Source organism: Cuculus canorus, chromosome 15 (assembly GCF_017976375.1).
Source record: "Cuculus canorus isolate bCucCan1 chromosome 15, bCucCan1.pri, whole genome shotgun sequence".
Lineage (NCBI taxonomy): Eukaryota > Metazoa > Chordata > Aves > Cuculiformes > Cuculidae > Cuculus > Cuculus canorus.
The window spans coordinates 9,711,981-9,726,773 of record NC_071415.1 but is presented as its reverse complement, the minus strand read 5'-3'; the positions used below and the strand labels follow the sequence as shown (position 1 = coordinate 9,726,773).

The 14,793-nt window shown below is 42.2% G+C and overlaps 1 protein-coding gene across 5 annotated transcripts in view; it reads left to right on the top strand.

The window, feature by feature from the left end:
* EPN2 (epsin 2) overlaps window positions 1–14,793 on the top strand; it is a 59,620-nt gene that overhangs the window by 30,534 nt on the left and 14,293 nt on the right. For 4 of the 5 annotated variants that reach the window (XM_054080698.1, XM_054080700.1, XM_054080696.1 and 1 more), the window contains exons 2-5: window positions 484–1,257; window positions 10,817–10,941; window positions 12,414–12,506; window positions 12,754–12,910. In XM_054080698.1, coding sequence (XP_053936673.1) covers window positions 663–1,257; window positions 10,817–10,941; window positions 12,414–12,506; window positions 12,754–12,910 — 970 coding nt within the window. In that variant the 5' untranslated portion in view covers window positions 484–662. The remainder of the gene's footprint in view (window positions 1–483; window positions 1,258–10,816; window positions 10,942–12,413; window positions 12,507–12,753; window positions 12,911–14,793) is intronic. The other variant, XM_054080699.1, reaches the window with a different exon arrangement.

Below are 14,793 nucleotides of genomic sequence, written 5' to 3'. Positions count from 1 at the left end.
TTTTTAGGGAATTTGCTTATTCTCTCGGTATGCAGAGTCCTACAGCAATGGCAGCACAGTGTGGTGGTCAGCTGCAGGTGGAGGGAAGCTAATGACTGTCAAGCGTGGAATTTCTGAAGTGGTTTAATCTCAAGCTAGCATTGTAATTTCTGTAATTAAAAATCCTGGGTAGGTTTTGCCTTGTTGGAAATTATTCCGTAAATTGTTTCTTGGACTTTGTTTCTAGTTTGCTTTTAAAATTTGAGATTTGCATCAGCATGGTGGGTATCACCTTGCTTTTGTCTCGTTCAGCAGTTCAGATTATTAACCTTCAGTGTTTTATATTACATGTTAGAAGAGCAAGATCAGATACCTTGAAGAAATTCAGGAAGGAAACTAATCAGTTAACTCCAGCAGAATTGCTGGACAGCATGTGTAGATTGCTTTCCATGTAGGAATAATTTGAGAGATGACTAACATGCTTTGTTTTCTTTCCTCACTCAGGTCATGATTTTTGTTATCTCACGTCATCCTCTTGAAGAGAGGAAATGGTCGTAGTGGAACGTGTTACAAATCAGCCACTGATACGGAGCCTTCGCAGTGCAGCAGCATTTGCAGAAGAGCAAATATAGCCCTTCTTCCTTTGTGTTCTGGGATCTGTCTGGTTAAAAAGGGAAATAAAAATGACGACTTCGTCTATTAGACGGCAGATGAAGAACATCGTGAACAATTATTCAGAGGCCGAAATCAAAGTTCGGGAAGCAACATCTAATGACCCCTGGGGTCCCTCCAGTTCGCTAATGACTGAAATAGCAGATCTGACTTACAATGTTGTGGCCTTTTCTGAAATTATGAGCATGATCTGGAAACGACTGAATGACCACGGCAAGAACTGGCGACATGTGTACAAGGCCCTTACTCTGTTAGATTACCTGATTAAAACTGGTTCAGAGAGAGTGGCGCAGCAGTGTAAAGAGAATATTTTTGCTATCCAGACATTGAAAGATTTTCAGTATATCGATCGAGATGGTAAAGACCAGGGCATCAATGTGAGGGAGAAATCCAAGCAACTGGTGTCTCTTCTGAAGGATGATGAGCGACTCAAGACAGAGCGGGCCCAAGCTCTGAAGACCAAAGAACGCATGGCTCAGGTGGCCACTGGAGTGGGCAGCAATCAGATCACCTTCGGCCGAGGCTCCAGTCAGCCAAACCTGTCCACCAGCTACTCAGAGCAAGAGTATGGGAAGTCTGGAGGATCCCCAGCATCTTACCATGGCTGTAAGTACGATTTCGAGAAACCCTCATTTTCTGGTTTGCCATTAGAGGTGAGAGTAAGTGGTGCCTGCTGGGAGGATTAGTGTGCCATTTGCAATGGCTCAGTCTGTGTAGGCCTGCTGCATGGTGCTAATGTCTCTTCAAATGACTGGTTAAATGTTTATTTTGGAGAGGATGTGTGTGTTGATGTAAATCAATTTAAAAAGAGATTGTTTACTGTCAGCTCCCAAAGGTAGCATTGTCAAGCTGCTTTTGTGAACCTGTTCCAGTGTTTGATATGTTAGGTAGGGAGATTGTTAATGGATTTTGTTACTAGTTTTAAAGAGTGCTTGAAAATTTGTTGTTTGTTTTTTGGTTTTTTTTTTTTTATTGTCAAGTATAATTCAAGAAAGAGTTAGAAACACTAGAGTTATTTCCTGGATCGCTTTGCTAGGTGTTTTCTTTATGTTGCTGCTATTTTATTTTAGGAAAAATATTGGTATTTAATTTCCTTTATTGCTTGCTCAGCAGTTCTCAGAGGAGGAACTCTTTGAATGTGTCACTGGTTAAATATTTATACTCTCAGCATTTGGTATGCAAGTATTAGTTCTAAAGACTAGATCTCATTCTCTAAAAAAATACCGTGCTGTGGGAAGAATGGATTCTTTCTACCACTGCTTGGGGGAACTCCCTGTCATGTTAGGAAGAGGCCTGGTTTGGCACTAAATCCTTTTTAATATAAGTAACGACCTGATGAAAGCTGCTTTGGCTGCAATATCATTGGTTGTGGTCTAATTCTGAAGGAAAATCTTTCCTTTAAATGAATGCTGATAGTGAGGAGGGCTGTGACTGAGCCAGTGCGGTCAATCAATTGAGCACCAGGTTTAAGTTTGTCACATCCTGTGCCCCAAAGCACTTCTCAAACGAGGAATGCGTGAGTGGTGTCTGTGCCCCTGCCGTGCATGGGACATTTTCTGGGGAAGGCAGTGGGGACAGCAGGACAAATCCAGCTAGGATGAAGAAAATCTTTTTTCCAATTAAAGCTGTAGAGAGGAGGAGGGAAAACTAAATTTTTCAAAAGGAAATGCTTTTAGGATGCCAGGCTCAGAAAGAATGTGTGAGGTTTCCAGGTGTGAGAATTTGTATTTTGTCTTTTATTTAGCAGTGGAATAGCAAACATCTTAGTTTTCCTGTCATAACCATACCTGAGCATCAATTCAGAATGAATTTTTAAAGAAGAACATGTATATCGTTACCACTACAAAAACGTTTCTTCTTTTGAGGCCTGTAGATCTCAGTTGACTACAACAAAAATTTGTAATTTAGGAGATAGCTTGAAATATTGTTGTTTTTAGCTTCTGCTGATGGGATGGAATAATAGTCACTGAGGTGCACTCAGCACACCTTTGGTTTGTTCCACAGGGCTGTTTCTTCACCAGCTCTTAGCTCTAATTAGTGTGTGTAACTATTGTTTGTCATGTTAAATGCTACCAGAGGCTTCTGAACTATTCCTCACAGCAAGGATTGAGCAATGCAGGGTGTGTTCGCAAACTGTTCTTCCCTGGATGTTGAAGCATTCCAATGGGGACTAGATGTCAGGCAGCAAGCGTGGTTATTCCTTCGGTACAAAGTGCTGATGTGCTGGATACTCCCATTTGCCTGCCTATGACTTGTCTGTCTCTCTGTTTGCAGGGTTGCTTTTGAGGTAATGATTTCTTAATTTCCCTCCCCCCCATAAGCATCTACCTAAGGAGCTTTAGAAATCTCAGGCTTGTTTTTTTTCCTTTAGGTTCTTCCTCTGTTGCAAACTCTTCTTGATTTAATCATTTATTAGCAGAAGTACAGATGACCATTAGTTTGTATGATCTGTAAGGTCCCTCCCACCGCAAACCATTCTGTGTTTCTTGTGTGGTTTAATTGAGTACACCAAAGCAAACCAGCACCTTGCAAAACGGCTGTGCTAAGCACTTCCAATAGTGTAAAACTTCGTGTAGAGCTTTGTCCTTTATCCTAGGGAACGAGGAACGAGTTTCATCAAAATCCAGACATTTAATCTCTTACGTAAATGCAGGGTTATTCTTGTGCCTTCTAAATTTAACAGAAAAGATGCTTTTCATTATTTAAAGTGAAAAAGATTGTATCCATCGTGTTTTGTTTATTCTATAATGATAGCCCTCTTTTGTTCTAAGAATATGGCTTCAGTAAAATATGTAACAGGAATTGTTGTACTTAACTCCTGGGAAATACTCCCCTTATAACAGTTCTAAGATGTGGTTGCTGTACTATGTATTCTGGTAGAACTGTCTCATTCCCCTGAGCCTTTGAAGAGGAGATCAGAGCCATTTAGATTTGCAGTCTATAGCATAAGATTTGCCTGTTAAAAGTGTACGTCTACTGTCTTTGCTAAATACTTAGCATGTCTTACTATATTATTCAAATGTAAATGAAGTTGGGGGAGTGTAACAGTCTTTTTTTCTGACACCGCTAAATGAAATGTTTCATCTCTTTAGTGTTTTGGTATTGGCACGTTTTACTTTTCCTTGCTAAGTGGAATTTGGTGCTGATTTCAGGTTTTGAGAATTCTTAGTTGAACACATTCCCCTCACTGGAAAAGATCACATTTGACTATGAAATATCCTCATTTTTAATGCTTTCTTGCAGAAGATATTAAGCCTGAGCTGGCTGAGAGAGCTGAATAGTTTCTCCAGAACAGATCACTACCAGAACACGTAACTTCCAGGTGTCGGGGTTGTGCTTGAGGGATCTCTTTCCCTCTTCTGTCAGTTACTGAAAGTGCAATATTGGATAAGTCGATAGAACCTTTTTTAATAGATTTACTCCATGTTGAATTAGCCACACTGTACAGCATTCACTGTAAACACTGCAGTGGTCAGCCCACTGCTCTGCTCTCATTTCCTAAGCGTGTGTGCAGGCTTGTACCCAACACTGCATGCAAGGATTGGGGTTGATATTTGATATTGAGCCAGAAAGGTTTTTTCTTTTAGAGTTGCTGGTCTTTGTATCCCATATTTATACTCACTGAAAAAATAAAAGCAGTGTTAATAGCCTGTATAGTGTGAGAGAATTCAAGATGGAAAAAGATCTCTTGACTGAGATCACTCACTGCTGCAGGCAAGACACTCTGGCAACTAAAGGCACTTTCCCCCTTTCCTTGCAGATCGTTTAATCTCATCTCTAACAATCCTTTAGAAACTGTGGAAAGCGCAATGGTGAAGCATGATAGTTTGTAATACAATCCTGTCCCCCAGAGCTTTGCTGTAATGACTTGGTTGGGCTGTGTGCTGTAAAGCTCGTATAATTCCAGGGAATACATTATGGTGTGTGAATATTACTGACTGATGTAGCAAACATTTGCAGAAGTTATTAGCGTGTTTTTGCTATCCAGTCTGGTAATCTGTAAATAGAAGCCAAGAGAGATACTGTAAAGCTAAAAGCAAAAATAAAGCTCCCCCAACATCCATCTTGTCAACAGTTTCCGACATTCTGCGGACAATGGGCCATCTTCCTGCATTAAAGCAGGGCCAGTTAATGTGCAGTTTAGGAGCTATTAAATATTCCATGACAAAATACGTCAAAGTTTATATTTATCTTGGAAAAAGTGTAAATTGTATTTTTGTTTCCTTAAATCTGATATCAGGATTTATTTCATGTTAAGGGAGTGTTCTTGTGTGTTGCTGCAGCTAAACCTGCTGGGGAGAGGAGGAGGATCTAAGATCAATATCTTTAGGAGCAGCAGTTCCCCACCCCTCATGGGGCTTTGTGTCTAAATATTGTCTCTATGCTAGGCGCTAGTCACCCAGTTTTGAAAACTACTGCCTCTTGTCCCTAGCCTCGTTTCATCCACAGCTGCCAGTGTCCACTTAAATAGGATTCTGGATTTATGGCTGCATGGGGAAAAGAAGGATGTTCTTAATATAGACCTTAAGTCTGAACTGTGAGACTGTTTGTTAGAGGTTGCTGGTCTGGATAAAGGCCTTCATCTAGAAACTGTCTTTTTGAAGTGTTCTTTAAGTGGAAGCTTCTGTTCCTGCGCTGGAGTCGTGAGCATGGCAAAAGCGTAACCTGCAGTCCCTGCTGTGTGACACAGTTTTGAGTACCTGCAAAACCTTGTGCTTGAGCACCTGGGCCTGCAGGAGCTCTTAGGAGATGGGGCAGGAGAGTAGGGACTTAGATTACCTTGTCCTTTCTCAAATGTCTTGGGAGGAGGTTAGTTGTGTGGTTGTTAGACCTGTCTGGATTGTCACAGTTGAGTTGTGGCTGCTCAGGACTTGAGCAGGGTGGTTTGCTGCAACTCCTCATGGCTGGGGTGGTTGTGGAGCCGGAAAAATGATGGAAAACCACTATCCCTGGAGGGAAGTGGCTGACAAAGGCAATTCCTTGGCATCCCTGCCCCCAGAAGATAGTGTATTTGAATTAGTTTCAGCTTCAAAGGACCCCTGGAAAATACTGGGCCTCTCTCTATTGCCTTCATGTTTTCGAACCAAGTTTACTGAAGCTCAGCTTTTTAGAGAGATCCAAGCCTATTATGCCCAAACCAGGACCTTGCTGTGTTACTTTGGGTCCTTTCCTTTGTGTATATCCTTTCCTTTGGCCATCTGCTGCCTTGGGTTTGGGTTGCGCTTAGAAATGTTGGCAGAGCAGGACTGGTGTGTGTTTTAATGTCCTGGTTTCATTTACCCAAATGCGGCAGAGTTGGAGCAACGCAGCGTGCACAGTGTGACCTGATTTCAGAGGAGCGCTTTGCCCTGAGGTGGGCTGCTGAGAAATCAGATCCATTATACAGACAGCCTGTTTGATAAAAGGTGAAAGATGGGCCAGAAAGGGCTTTTATGGGTCTTGTAAATGCTAAGTCTGTTAACCTTACCTGTAAAGATTTTGGGAGCAATTTTATTCAGCTGAAATGGTGAATTTTAATATTCACATTAAGTTGGCTCATTATTTAAAAGCAGTTTTGTGTCAAGTGTCAGCAAGTTTGTGTTCCCTGATCTACTTCAGCTTTGTCCCCTCTTTTTTCTGGAAGTAGAAAATAATTCAGAGGAATTACTAATTGGGGCTTGACATTACAAGAAATTCAGAGTGTGCCTGGTTTTAAAGTTATCATCTGTTCTGTATCTTTACAAGTCGGATTACATCTCTGGCCTTCCATTTCAGTCAGGGAATATATGGCACATCATCCAGCAATGAATCTGAGAGAGCTGCGTGGATGAATTATGTTTTTTGAGGTGCTGCTGGAGTTTGGCAGGCTCCTGCGTTACCGGAGAGGTGTCCCAGGCAGCTTGGTTTAATCCTCTAGGCGTAGTTTTGTTTTGCTGGTGCTCTCAGTAAAGGTTGGAGATGCTGCAGGTATTATCAGGCTTCTGTAGTTGCAGTAAATTATGGAACTGTCTATTAAGATGAGTGTATGGGTCACATGAGAGAAAAAAGGCTTTTGAAGCAAAGCAGGCCTTAAATATTTGTTCACTATTAAATGAATTTCCGAAGTGCTCTGTCTGCCTAAGTGCAGTTAGGAATCGTGCAGGAAGCCGATCAGTTCTACCTTGTTTCGTTCATAGGTGCTGTTCATTTTCTCCTTGCGTTTGAAAGATTTCTGTAATTCCCAATGGAAAGGTAGATCACACAGTTCCTTCTAGAAGCAACAGTTTGCGTGTGCCCTTTCATAACTGGAGAGGTTAACTTGGCTTTTTGAGAATATCCCATGTTTTTTGAACAGTTTCCTGTGAAGGCTAACAAATGGGATCTTTGCTTGGTTCCCCAGGGAATTGCTGTCAGTTCCCAAGTTCTTACCTTGATACTGTTCTAATTTTTAAGCCAGCCTTGGTTTTCTATACCTTTGTAGGCGTACTGATTGTGGGAGGAAGCGGCTTTTCTTTCTGAACAAATGTGACTAAGAACTGAGTTCTCGTCTCAAGAATGCCACCTGCAGATTGTGAAGCTGGGGCTTGTTTTCCGTGGTGGTCTGTGCTGTCACTTGATCTAGGATGTCATTTCGAAAGAAGCCAAAACCAACAAACAGCCTACCCCCAAAAAACAAGCACACACTTCTGAAGGAAAAGACCCAGTCAATTTGTGTCATTGCTGTTCGCAATGCCTCTGCATTCTGGTCTCTATGTACTGTATGTACACATTAGCTTGCTAGCTTAACCAGACCTGTGGATGTCTACAGAGGACTTCTAATGCAGCCAAAATATAGTAAATTACCAATAAATACGTATGACAGACGTCACGGCCTGTACTAGGGACAGATGGTGGGGCCGAATCCTGCTTTAGTGATTAACTGAGGTTGGAAATGATTGCCTTGTGCTGCAGCCAGAGTCTCGTCGAGCAAACAGCCTGGTGGCCTGGCTCACTGCGGCAGCAGACCCCGCGCAGTTGCTTCTGGGCAGCCAAGGGGGCCGGCATCTCCAAATTCCCTAAGCAGCAACAAAGCAGGGCTTAGCAGGTCAGAATCGATGTATTGAGTCCCATCTTACATAAACATCTGAGTTAACTGTCATGTGCTGTGGGATAAGAGATTCTGTGTGTGGTAGCGATACTGTTACTAAGGCAATAACCTTTATGCTAGATCCTTGCAACTCAAACGTTAATGCAGGGTGGTGAGGCCAATATAGAAGGGTAGTTATAATAATCTGGGAATTCAGGAGTGAAGTTGCTGTATAAAACATCAGGTTGCTACCAACTACAAGTGGCCTGAATTTCCCTTAATCTTTTCTCAAAAACGTGTTGGCAGCTATTTAGTGTAGATGGTTTATAACCTCTGCAGAAGTTTAAATGTAAAATAGCAGCATTTTGATCAATATTTTTTAATGTGAGGCCCAAGAAAGAATTTCAAATTGACAATTTTTTCCTTTTTTTTTGTACAAGGAGCTCTAAAGTGCCGTTTAGAGTTAATAAACCCAAAAAGAATGAATTGCTGAAAAGCTTAAAAGTGAAAAGAAATCTGCTGTCTCTGTGAGACCCCTCATTATCTGTGTTCAGATCTTTAGTTACTCAATGCTGGTCACTGTTGGGAGCTGTGAGATCATGTAGTGCTCTGCCAAAGCAAGCCTGCTGCTCCCGTGTGCACTGGGAGGCGAAGACCTGCCATGGAAGGGCGAGTGAGATGCCTGGAGTAGCGTGCAATCCTTGCTTCTTACAGCTTTTCAGTGGAAAAATGCTGCATGCTGTTAAAAACTGGAACCGGTGAGCACTTCCAGTAAGTAGTGCTCCATGTGGAAATGGGAGGAAACCCAACTGAGTTAATTTGACTCACTTCACATCATTTTAAAGCCATTCTGCGATTAATTTCTTAGTTGTTATGGAATGTAGTTATGTCAACAGAGATGGGAAAACTCCTACTTAAAAAGTGCAGGAAATCACTTTCTTCCCCACAACCGCAGTTAAAGAAACGGAAGACCCAGAGGTTCTTTTACGTTGTAGCCCCGTTGCCATCTCTTCTTAGGTGGTTGTGGTGCTGTCCCCTTTGTATTCTTTTCCAGCTCTGTTTTGAAACCAGTTCTTACTGTCTCCTACATTCCTGCTCGAAAGCTGTTTCTTTCTAGTTCTATCTCATATCTGTTCATGGTCAATTCATATCATTAATTCTGTCCCTTTATCTTAAATAGCTTTTTTTACTCCACAGTATTTGCAAACCTGATGTATTGAGCAACCATGAACTTCTCGGTCTTCTTTTTGCAAAGATAAACACAGAAAATATTCTTTGTGCTCAGAAGGGAAGCGTTTCCACGTCCATTCTGGTTTGAAATCATCTGTCTTGGATTGGAATGACTGGAATTGTGTTTGGTGTGTTAAATGGTCTCTGACTCATGCATTGATGCTGTGGTGCCGGTTGGGGTAGTGGCCAGGAGTTCTGTGTTAGTGCTAAGGAAAGCGCTCTACTTCTGTCACTTGGGTTTGTTGCCCCCAGTTGGTAAGGGATGGTCATCAAAGAAATCACTTTATTTCTCTATATCTTTCAATTTCTATTGTTCCCTTCTCAATCATCTGAGTTTTAATATTCCTGTTTCTCCCTCTGGTTTGATAGTTTTTCTTGGTATTATCTGTGCATTTCCCATTACCTCCTGCATTTGTTTATGATGTATTGTTTATGATGAACTGTCCTAGAGCCAGTTCCTGACAAAGCATTGGTGAACTTCCCGGGTGGCAGGCAGTGTGCTGCAATCCTTTCTTCTGCTGGTACTGTACCTGTTGCAGTTCTGCTGCTGCCTGCTGTTTAACAGGAATGTCAATTGAGCATCATACAATGCTTGCTGAGTCCGCAGTGGTGAACTTCACTGCTTCCCCTTTTGACTGAAAAACCAGAAGAGAAAGACCTCAGATTTCCTGTCATGGGCTGCCTTTTGGTAACCTCACATTGAGTTTCATCCTGTTTTCTTTTTAATTATCTTAATTTTCATATTTAACAATATTTAAACTTTGCAAACACATTAAGGTTATATTTTCTGTGCTGTCAGACGTGCTGTTCTCTGCCCTGTTTTTTCCTGCTTTAAGCCTATAATAATCCATATGATGTATTGGAGAGTCGGTGTGTGACTGTTGAAGCAAAGAGGACTGGAGAGGCAGGCTGAATTTAGATGCTTTGTATGAAAAAGAGTCTGAAAAAGCAATAGAATTGAAATAACATCTTAATCTAAAAGTGTGAAGTAAGGAGCTTGTTTGGTTGCATTGAAAACTTCATGATCAGCACAATGTGGAAGAAATTGTTCTGGATGATAAATTAATTTGTCCCTTTGGAATGAGAGCGGGGATGGGATGGCACATTGGGTCTGTGGTGGAAGGGAAGTTGGGAGACTGTATTTTAGCTCTCAGGTTTGATTGTTATCCAGGAAGGAGCGAGGGAGTCATGACTGGCTGCTACTGGGCTGAAAGAAGTCCTAATCCACAGACAGACCAACCAGCGACAAAACACAAACCACCCCCAACATATCTACCAAACTTTTTTCTTCTTTTTGAAACAGCGAGCCATACAGTTTTTCTGTAAATTTGGAGGATGAATAGTGGGTCTGTTGGTCTCTGGGCCTGCCCAGCAGTTAAGAATAGTTCTTTATCTCTCCCATTAAGGCTGTATTATTTTACAGAAAAGTGGGTAGTATCCAGTTTTACCCTGGCATTGGCCAACTCCCAGCAAATTTTTACTAACATTGTAAGATGTAAGAAATATCAACAAGTGCTTTCTTGACTGATTAATTCCGTAGGTTTTTAAGTCAATATCCTGCCCCGAGGCTCTGATACACTGAGACAGGGTATCCAGCATTTGTTGGTGATAATGCTTGATAACACAGCCCCACTGACACCAAAAGCCTTTGTTTTCCAGGAACTTTTTTCTTTTAAAGCAGTTGAACTGCCTTGCAAAGTTCTTACTTAATTGTTCTGCCTTGCTAACCTCAGCCTAAGTTCCAACTTTATCTGATGGTTCAGGGAGCTGGTGGTGGTCGGGGCTGGTGGCCCCTGGTAGCCAGAACGCCTGTCACTGTGCTGGGGATCTTTGGGAGGAAAGAGGAATAATCAAACCTATTATATCTTGTTGTTGTTTGGTGTTAAATTTGCTGGGTTTTGTCTCCAACAGCTACATCCCCTCGAGTTTCATCGGAGCTCGAGCAGGCCCGGCCTCAGACAAGCGGGGAAGAGGAGCTCCAGCTGCAACTGGCACTGGCAATGAGCCGAGAAGTGGCGGAGCAGGTCAGTTCCCGTGTAGGTTTTCCAAAATGTTTATTCTTTGAGAGTTGACACTACAGTCCTGTTTTTTGAAATGGCAGCTTGGCTTTGCTCCAGGTGGAATAGAGGCAGGGAAAGGCCATTTGGGAAGATGTTGGGGATTTCTGTGTTTTTTTTAAATCTCTTTTAAGTAGCTGCAGCCTCTGAGCTGTTGAGAGGAGAGGAAGGTGACAGTCACTTTGTGAGAAGCCTTTGTGTAGGAGGATATTAATCACCACATTGCTGAAGATGTTTTCAGTTCGGAAGAGCTGAAAACAGGACTAATCCTGAAAGCCTTCATTAATGGGGCCAGCATGAGAAATGCCAATAAATTCGGATTACAATGAAATTTTGAATGATCAGGTCATTCAGTGAGAATGTCTGGAACAGGAGGGGGACCTGACAGAAAGTATTCGAATTTATAAGGAACTTGGTTAAAAATACTTGTCTCTTCATCTGTCACGCAGGTTGGGTCACTCAGGTAATTCTTAGGAGGTTCATTCCAAATTTGAAGTAAATGCTTTAATGGTGGTTAAAGTTTGCTGCATCTTAATATATAACAAAGTTGTTGCATCTCAGCTATGAGTGAAAATTCAAGGTGTCTGTAATATTTGAGAGTCTTCCTGTGACAATTCCAGCTTAGTCCTGTGTGTTAGGCTTTAGTATCCCTGTGCTTGGAAAAGGAAACTATCACCCAGTAAACTTTGTGGTTATTGAGCAATAAAGTTAAAGAAAATAAAAATCGGAATCTATTGGTTGAAATAGCTTAAAACTCACAAGGGAAATACCAGCTGGGGAGTTGGTCAGCTGCTGAAGGACGTGATGCAAGCAAAGATATTTCAAGTAGTTGAATGTACCATGAACGTGGTCGTTTACAGATGTTAACCTATGAAATATGCATGGGATTGGCTGGATCAGTTCACCCAGTGCTCTTTGTAACAGTTGCAGAAGTTGTAGAGGGAAGCTGGTAAAAGCCAGGAAATGTAAAGTTTAAATCACTGTGTCCTTCAGTGGTGAAACCCATGGCGGTAATTGAAAGGTGGGATTTTTACTTTGTCTTGCAGTTCTGTGGTGTTTCTAGCACTGTAACTGAATTTTTGGAAGGAATGTTTCATTTATACCTTTCCCATGAGGAATAAAACAACAGGAGGGTAAATTTCAGTCCTCAAAGTGGATATTGCTATGATCACACTGGTGTTTACCAGTTGGGGTGCTCCAGACCTCTGTTTGAGACAAGAATCCCAAGAAGATCCCCCCTTATTCTCCCCTTGTGTTATGTACAAGCTACTGCAAATAATGCTGGCGATCCCACTGTGCGTGCCTGCAGTGTGCATCACTCCCAGGGCGGCAGGGAGCGCTGCCCAGGCCTTCCCTGGCAGTGTCCTGCCCAGGGGGCCAGGCACCTGGAGAGAGCGAGCAGCACAGTCTAGGATAACGGTCTCTATCAACAGTGTTGATTTCCTTTGCAGGAGGAGCGCCTCAGACGCGGAGATGATCTGAGATTACAGATGGCTCTGGAGGAGAGTCGCAGAGACACAATTAAAATTCCCAAAAAGAAGGAGGTAGTGCCTTCAACTAAGAAATTCCCGGTTGTGCTGCCAAAAGCTGAAATACAGTAACACAAAATAGCTTAATACTGAGCTCTTTTTTTGCTTTTGGGATTGCTTTGTTGTATAGCTTAAAGCTTCTTCCATGTGGGTTAAATTTCAAACTACTAGTCAATGCAGGTGTATAAAAGGAACTCTGGACGGGTTTGTACTTCAGACTGGTAATACTCTTGGTTAAAGCTCGGCTCATTCCTGCCCTCAGCATACCACTTTGTTGGACCTAATGGATGCCCTGCCCTCGTCGGCACCGGCCCCGCAGAAAACAGAACCTTGGGGACCTCCTGCTGCTGCAAACCAAACCGATCCCTGGGGAGGATCCACAGTTGCAGCTACTGCCTCTGACCCATGGCAATCATTTGGTAAGAACAAACTGCCAGAATGAATGCTTGTTTAAAAGTTTTTGCTTCTGAGCGCGGATTAGCCAAAGTCTGCCCCAGGAGTTACTCATCTACGTCAGTGGTTCCTCACAGCACACATTAAACTTGCTATGTCTGTGGAGTTGGAGGTGGGTCTTTTTTTGTTGGCTTTGGCTTTTTCCTTTTTTTTTTTGAGGGAGCAGGAGGTTCTGTGCAAATGGAATCCTTTTCATGAAGACTGACAGTGTGGTTCTGTCAGGTTTGCTTCAGGTTCATTCCGTGAACTCTGCTGTGAAGTACTTCAAAGCCCTTTGTGTTAGCATTCAGCACACCATCATCCACCTTCCTGATGAAAATGTTCAATAATGAACTGTATTTTTTAATTCCTCTCCTCATGGTGGCATTAAAAACACCTTTGTAGCTGCTGGGCCAGCTACAGTTCCTTGTTCCACGTGTAATCTGTTTCTGTTTTAGTGATAAACTGCAAGCATGAAATCAAAAAAGTCTTAGCTTTTGAGCCTTAAGGCTATTTTCCTTTTTTTCTGTGGTTAAAAACCAAACAATCTTCCACCTTTAAGTCTCATGCTCAATATATCATCTTCTAACGAGATTTCCTTGCATCAGTAGCAGCTGTAGCGTTTCCTCACTGTGGCTCCTTACTTAACACCATATAACACCCACTTGTTCCAACTTGCTGGTTACTCAGCTTCCAAGGATAGTCTAGAAGATGTAAGATTTACGAATTTAACGGCTAATAAAAGAGTGACTCATTAAATTGTATTTCTCAAATCCTGCATGAGCTTCGGCATTTCAGATAATGGACGCTACAGGAAGATATATTCCCAAGCGCTCTAATTTTGCGTGCTCTCTTTGTGAGAGCTTTCCTTTATGGGAAGTGCTGTCTTTAGCATTTCTGGTGTGGCATTGCTCGTAGCTCAGTGCTGATAAAGGTAATCTAAGTACCAGTGTGGGAATAGTTGGACTTACTTGGAGGATTTTAGCATTTCCTGGTCTGAAGCTGCAGCAAAACCATGCTGCCTGTTGATGAAACAACGACCAACATTGCAGATTTGAATTAGTGCCACTGTATGTAGCATGGAATTAGCTTTCAGGAATATTGTGGTGCCAAGGGGATTTGTCTGTAGTTTTGTGAAATAAAACAATACTTGGTTGTAATTTGAAACTCACGTGGTGGTTAAAGATAATAGCATGGGTGATTCTGCTCTAGTCATGGTTTAAACAGTTTTTTAGTGCTTAAACTGTGACTGGTTGAGAAGCTTCATTCTGAAGAGGAAATGTTTGCCTGTGGTATCTGACTGGAAGGTAACTGATCACTACTGAGTTGTTCAGGATGTGCGTTTACAGCACTGAGTGCCTGTTGTTGCACTCTTGAGGGCCAGGGAGAGGCAGTGAGACTGAGGGCGTGGGAAGAAAGGAAGGGAAATCCCTTCCAACACAGACCTGGCGCCCTCCAAGTCTGAAATGTGATTTACTTCAGTGGTCCTGGGGTTTGAGCAGCCAAAATAGTTCCATTTAATGGTAGAAGGAAGAAGAGGTCACCTAAGCTGAAGAGCAATAAATGATTAGGCTCGAAGAAGGAAAAACTGGCAGGAAATTGTATGTAGCAAAGCAAGTTTCTTTCTCTTCCCTTCTCCCTTTCCTGCCTTAATTTGTCATTTTAGACTAGAAAGCCCTGACCTTGTGCACAACTTGTTGATGTGCAAGCAGTTTGGTAATCTGGGTTTGTAGGAATGAAGAGTTGTCAGCATCTTCCAATAAAAGTGGGGATCCTGGACATTCAGCCATTGGGTTTAAAAAACTGTATAGGAAGGGGTATCAGTGGACAGCTTAGCTCTGTGTCAGTGCTTACAAATGGGAATGAGAAA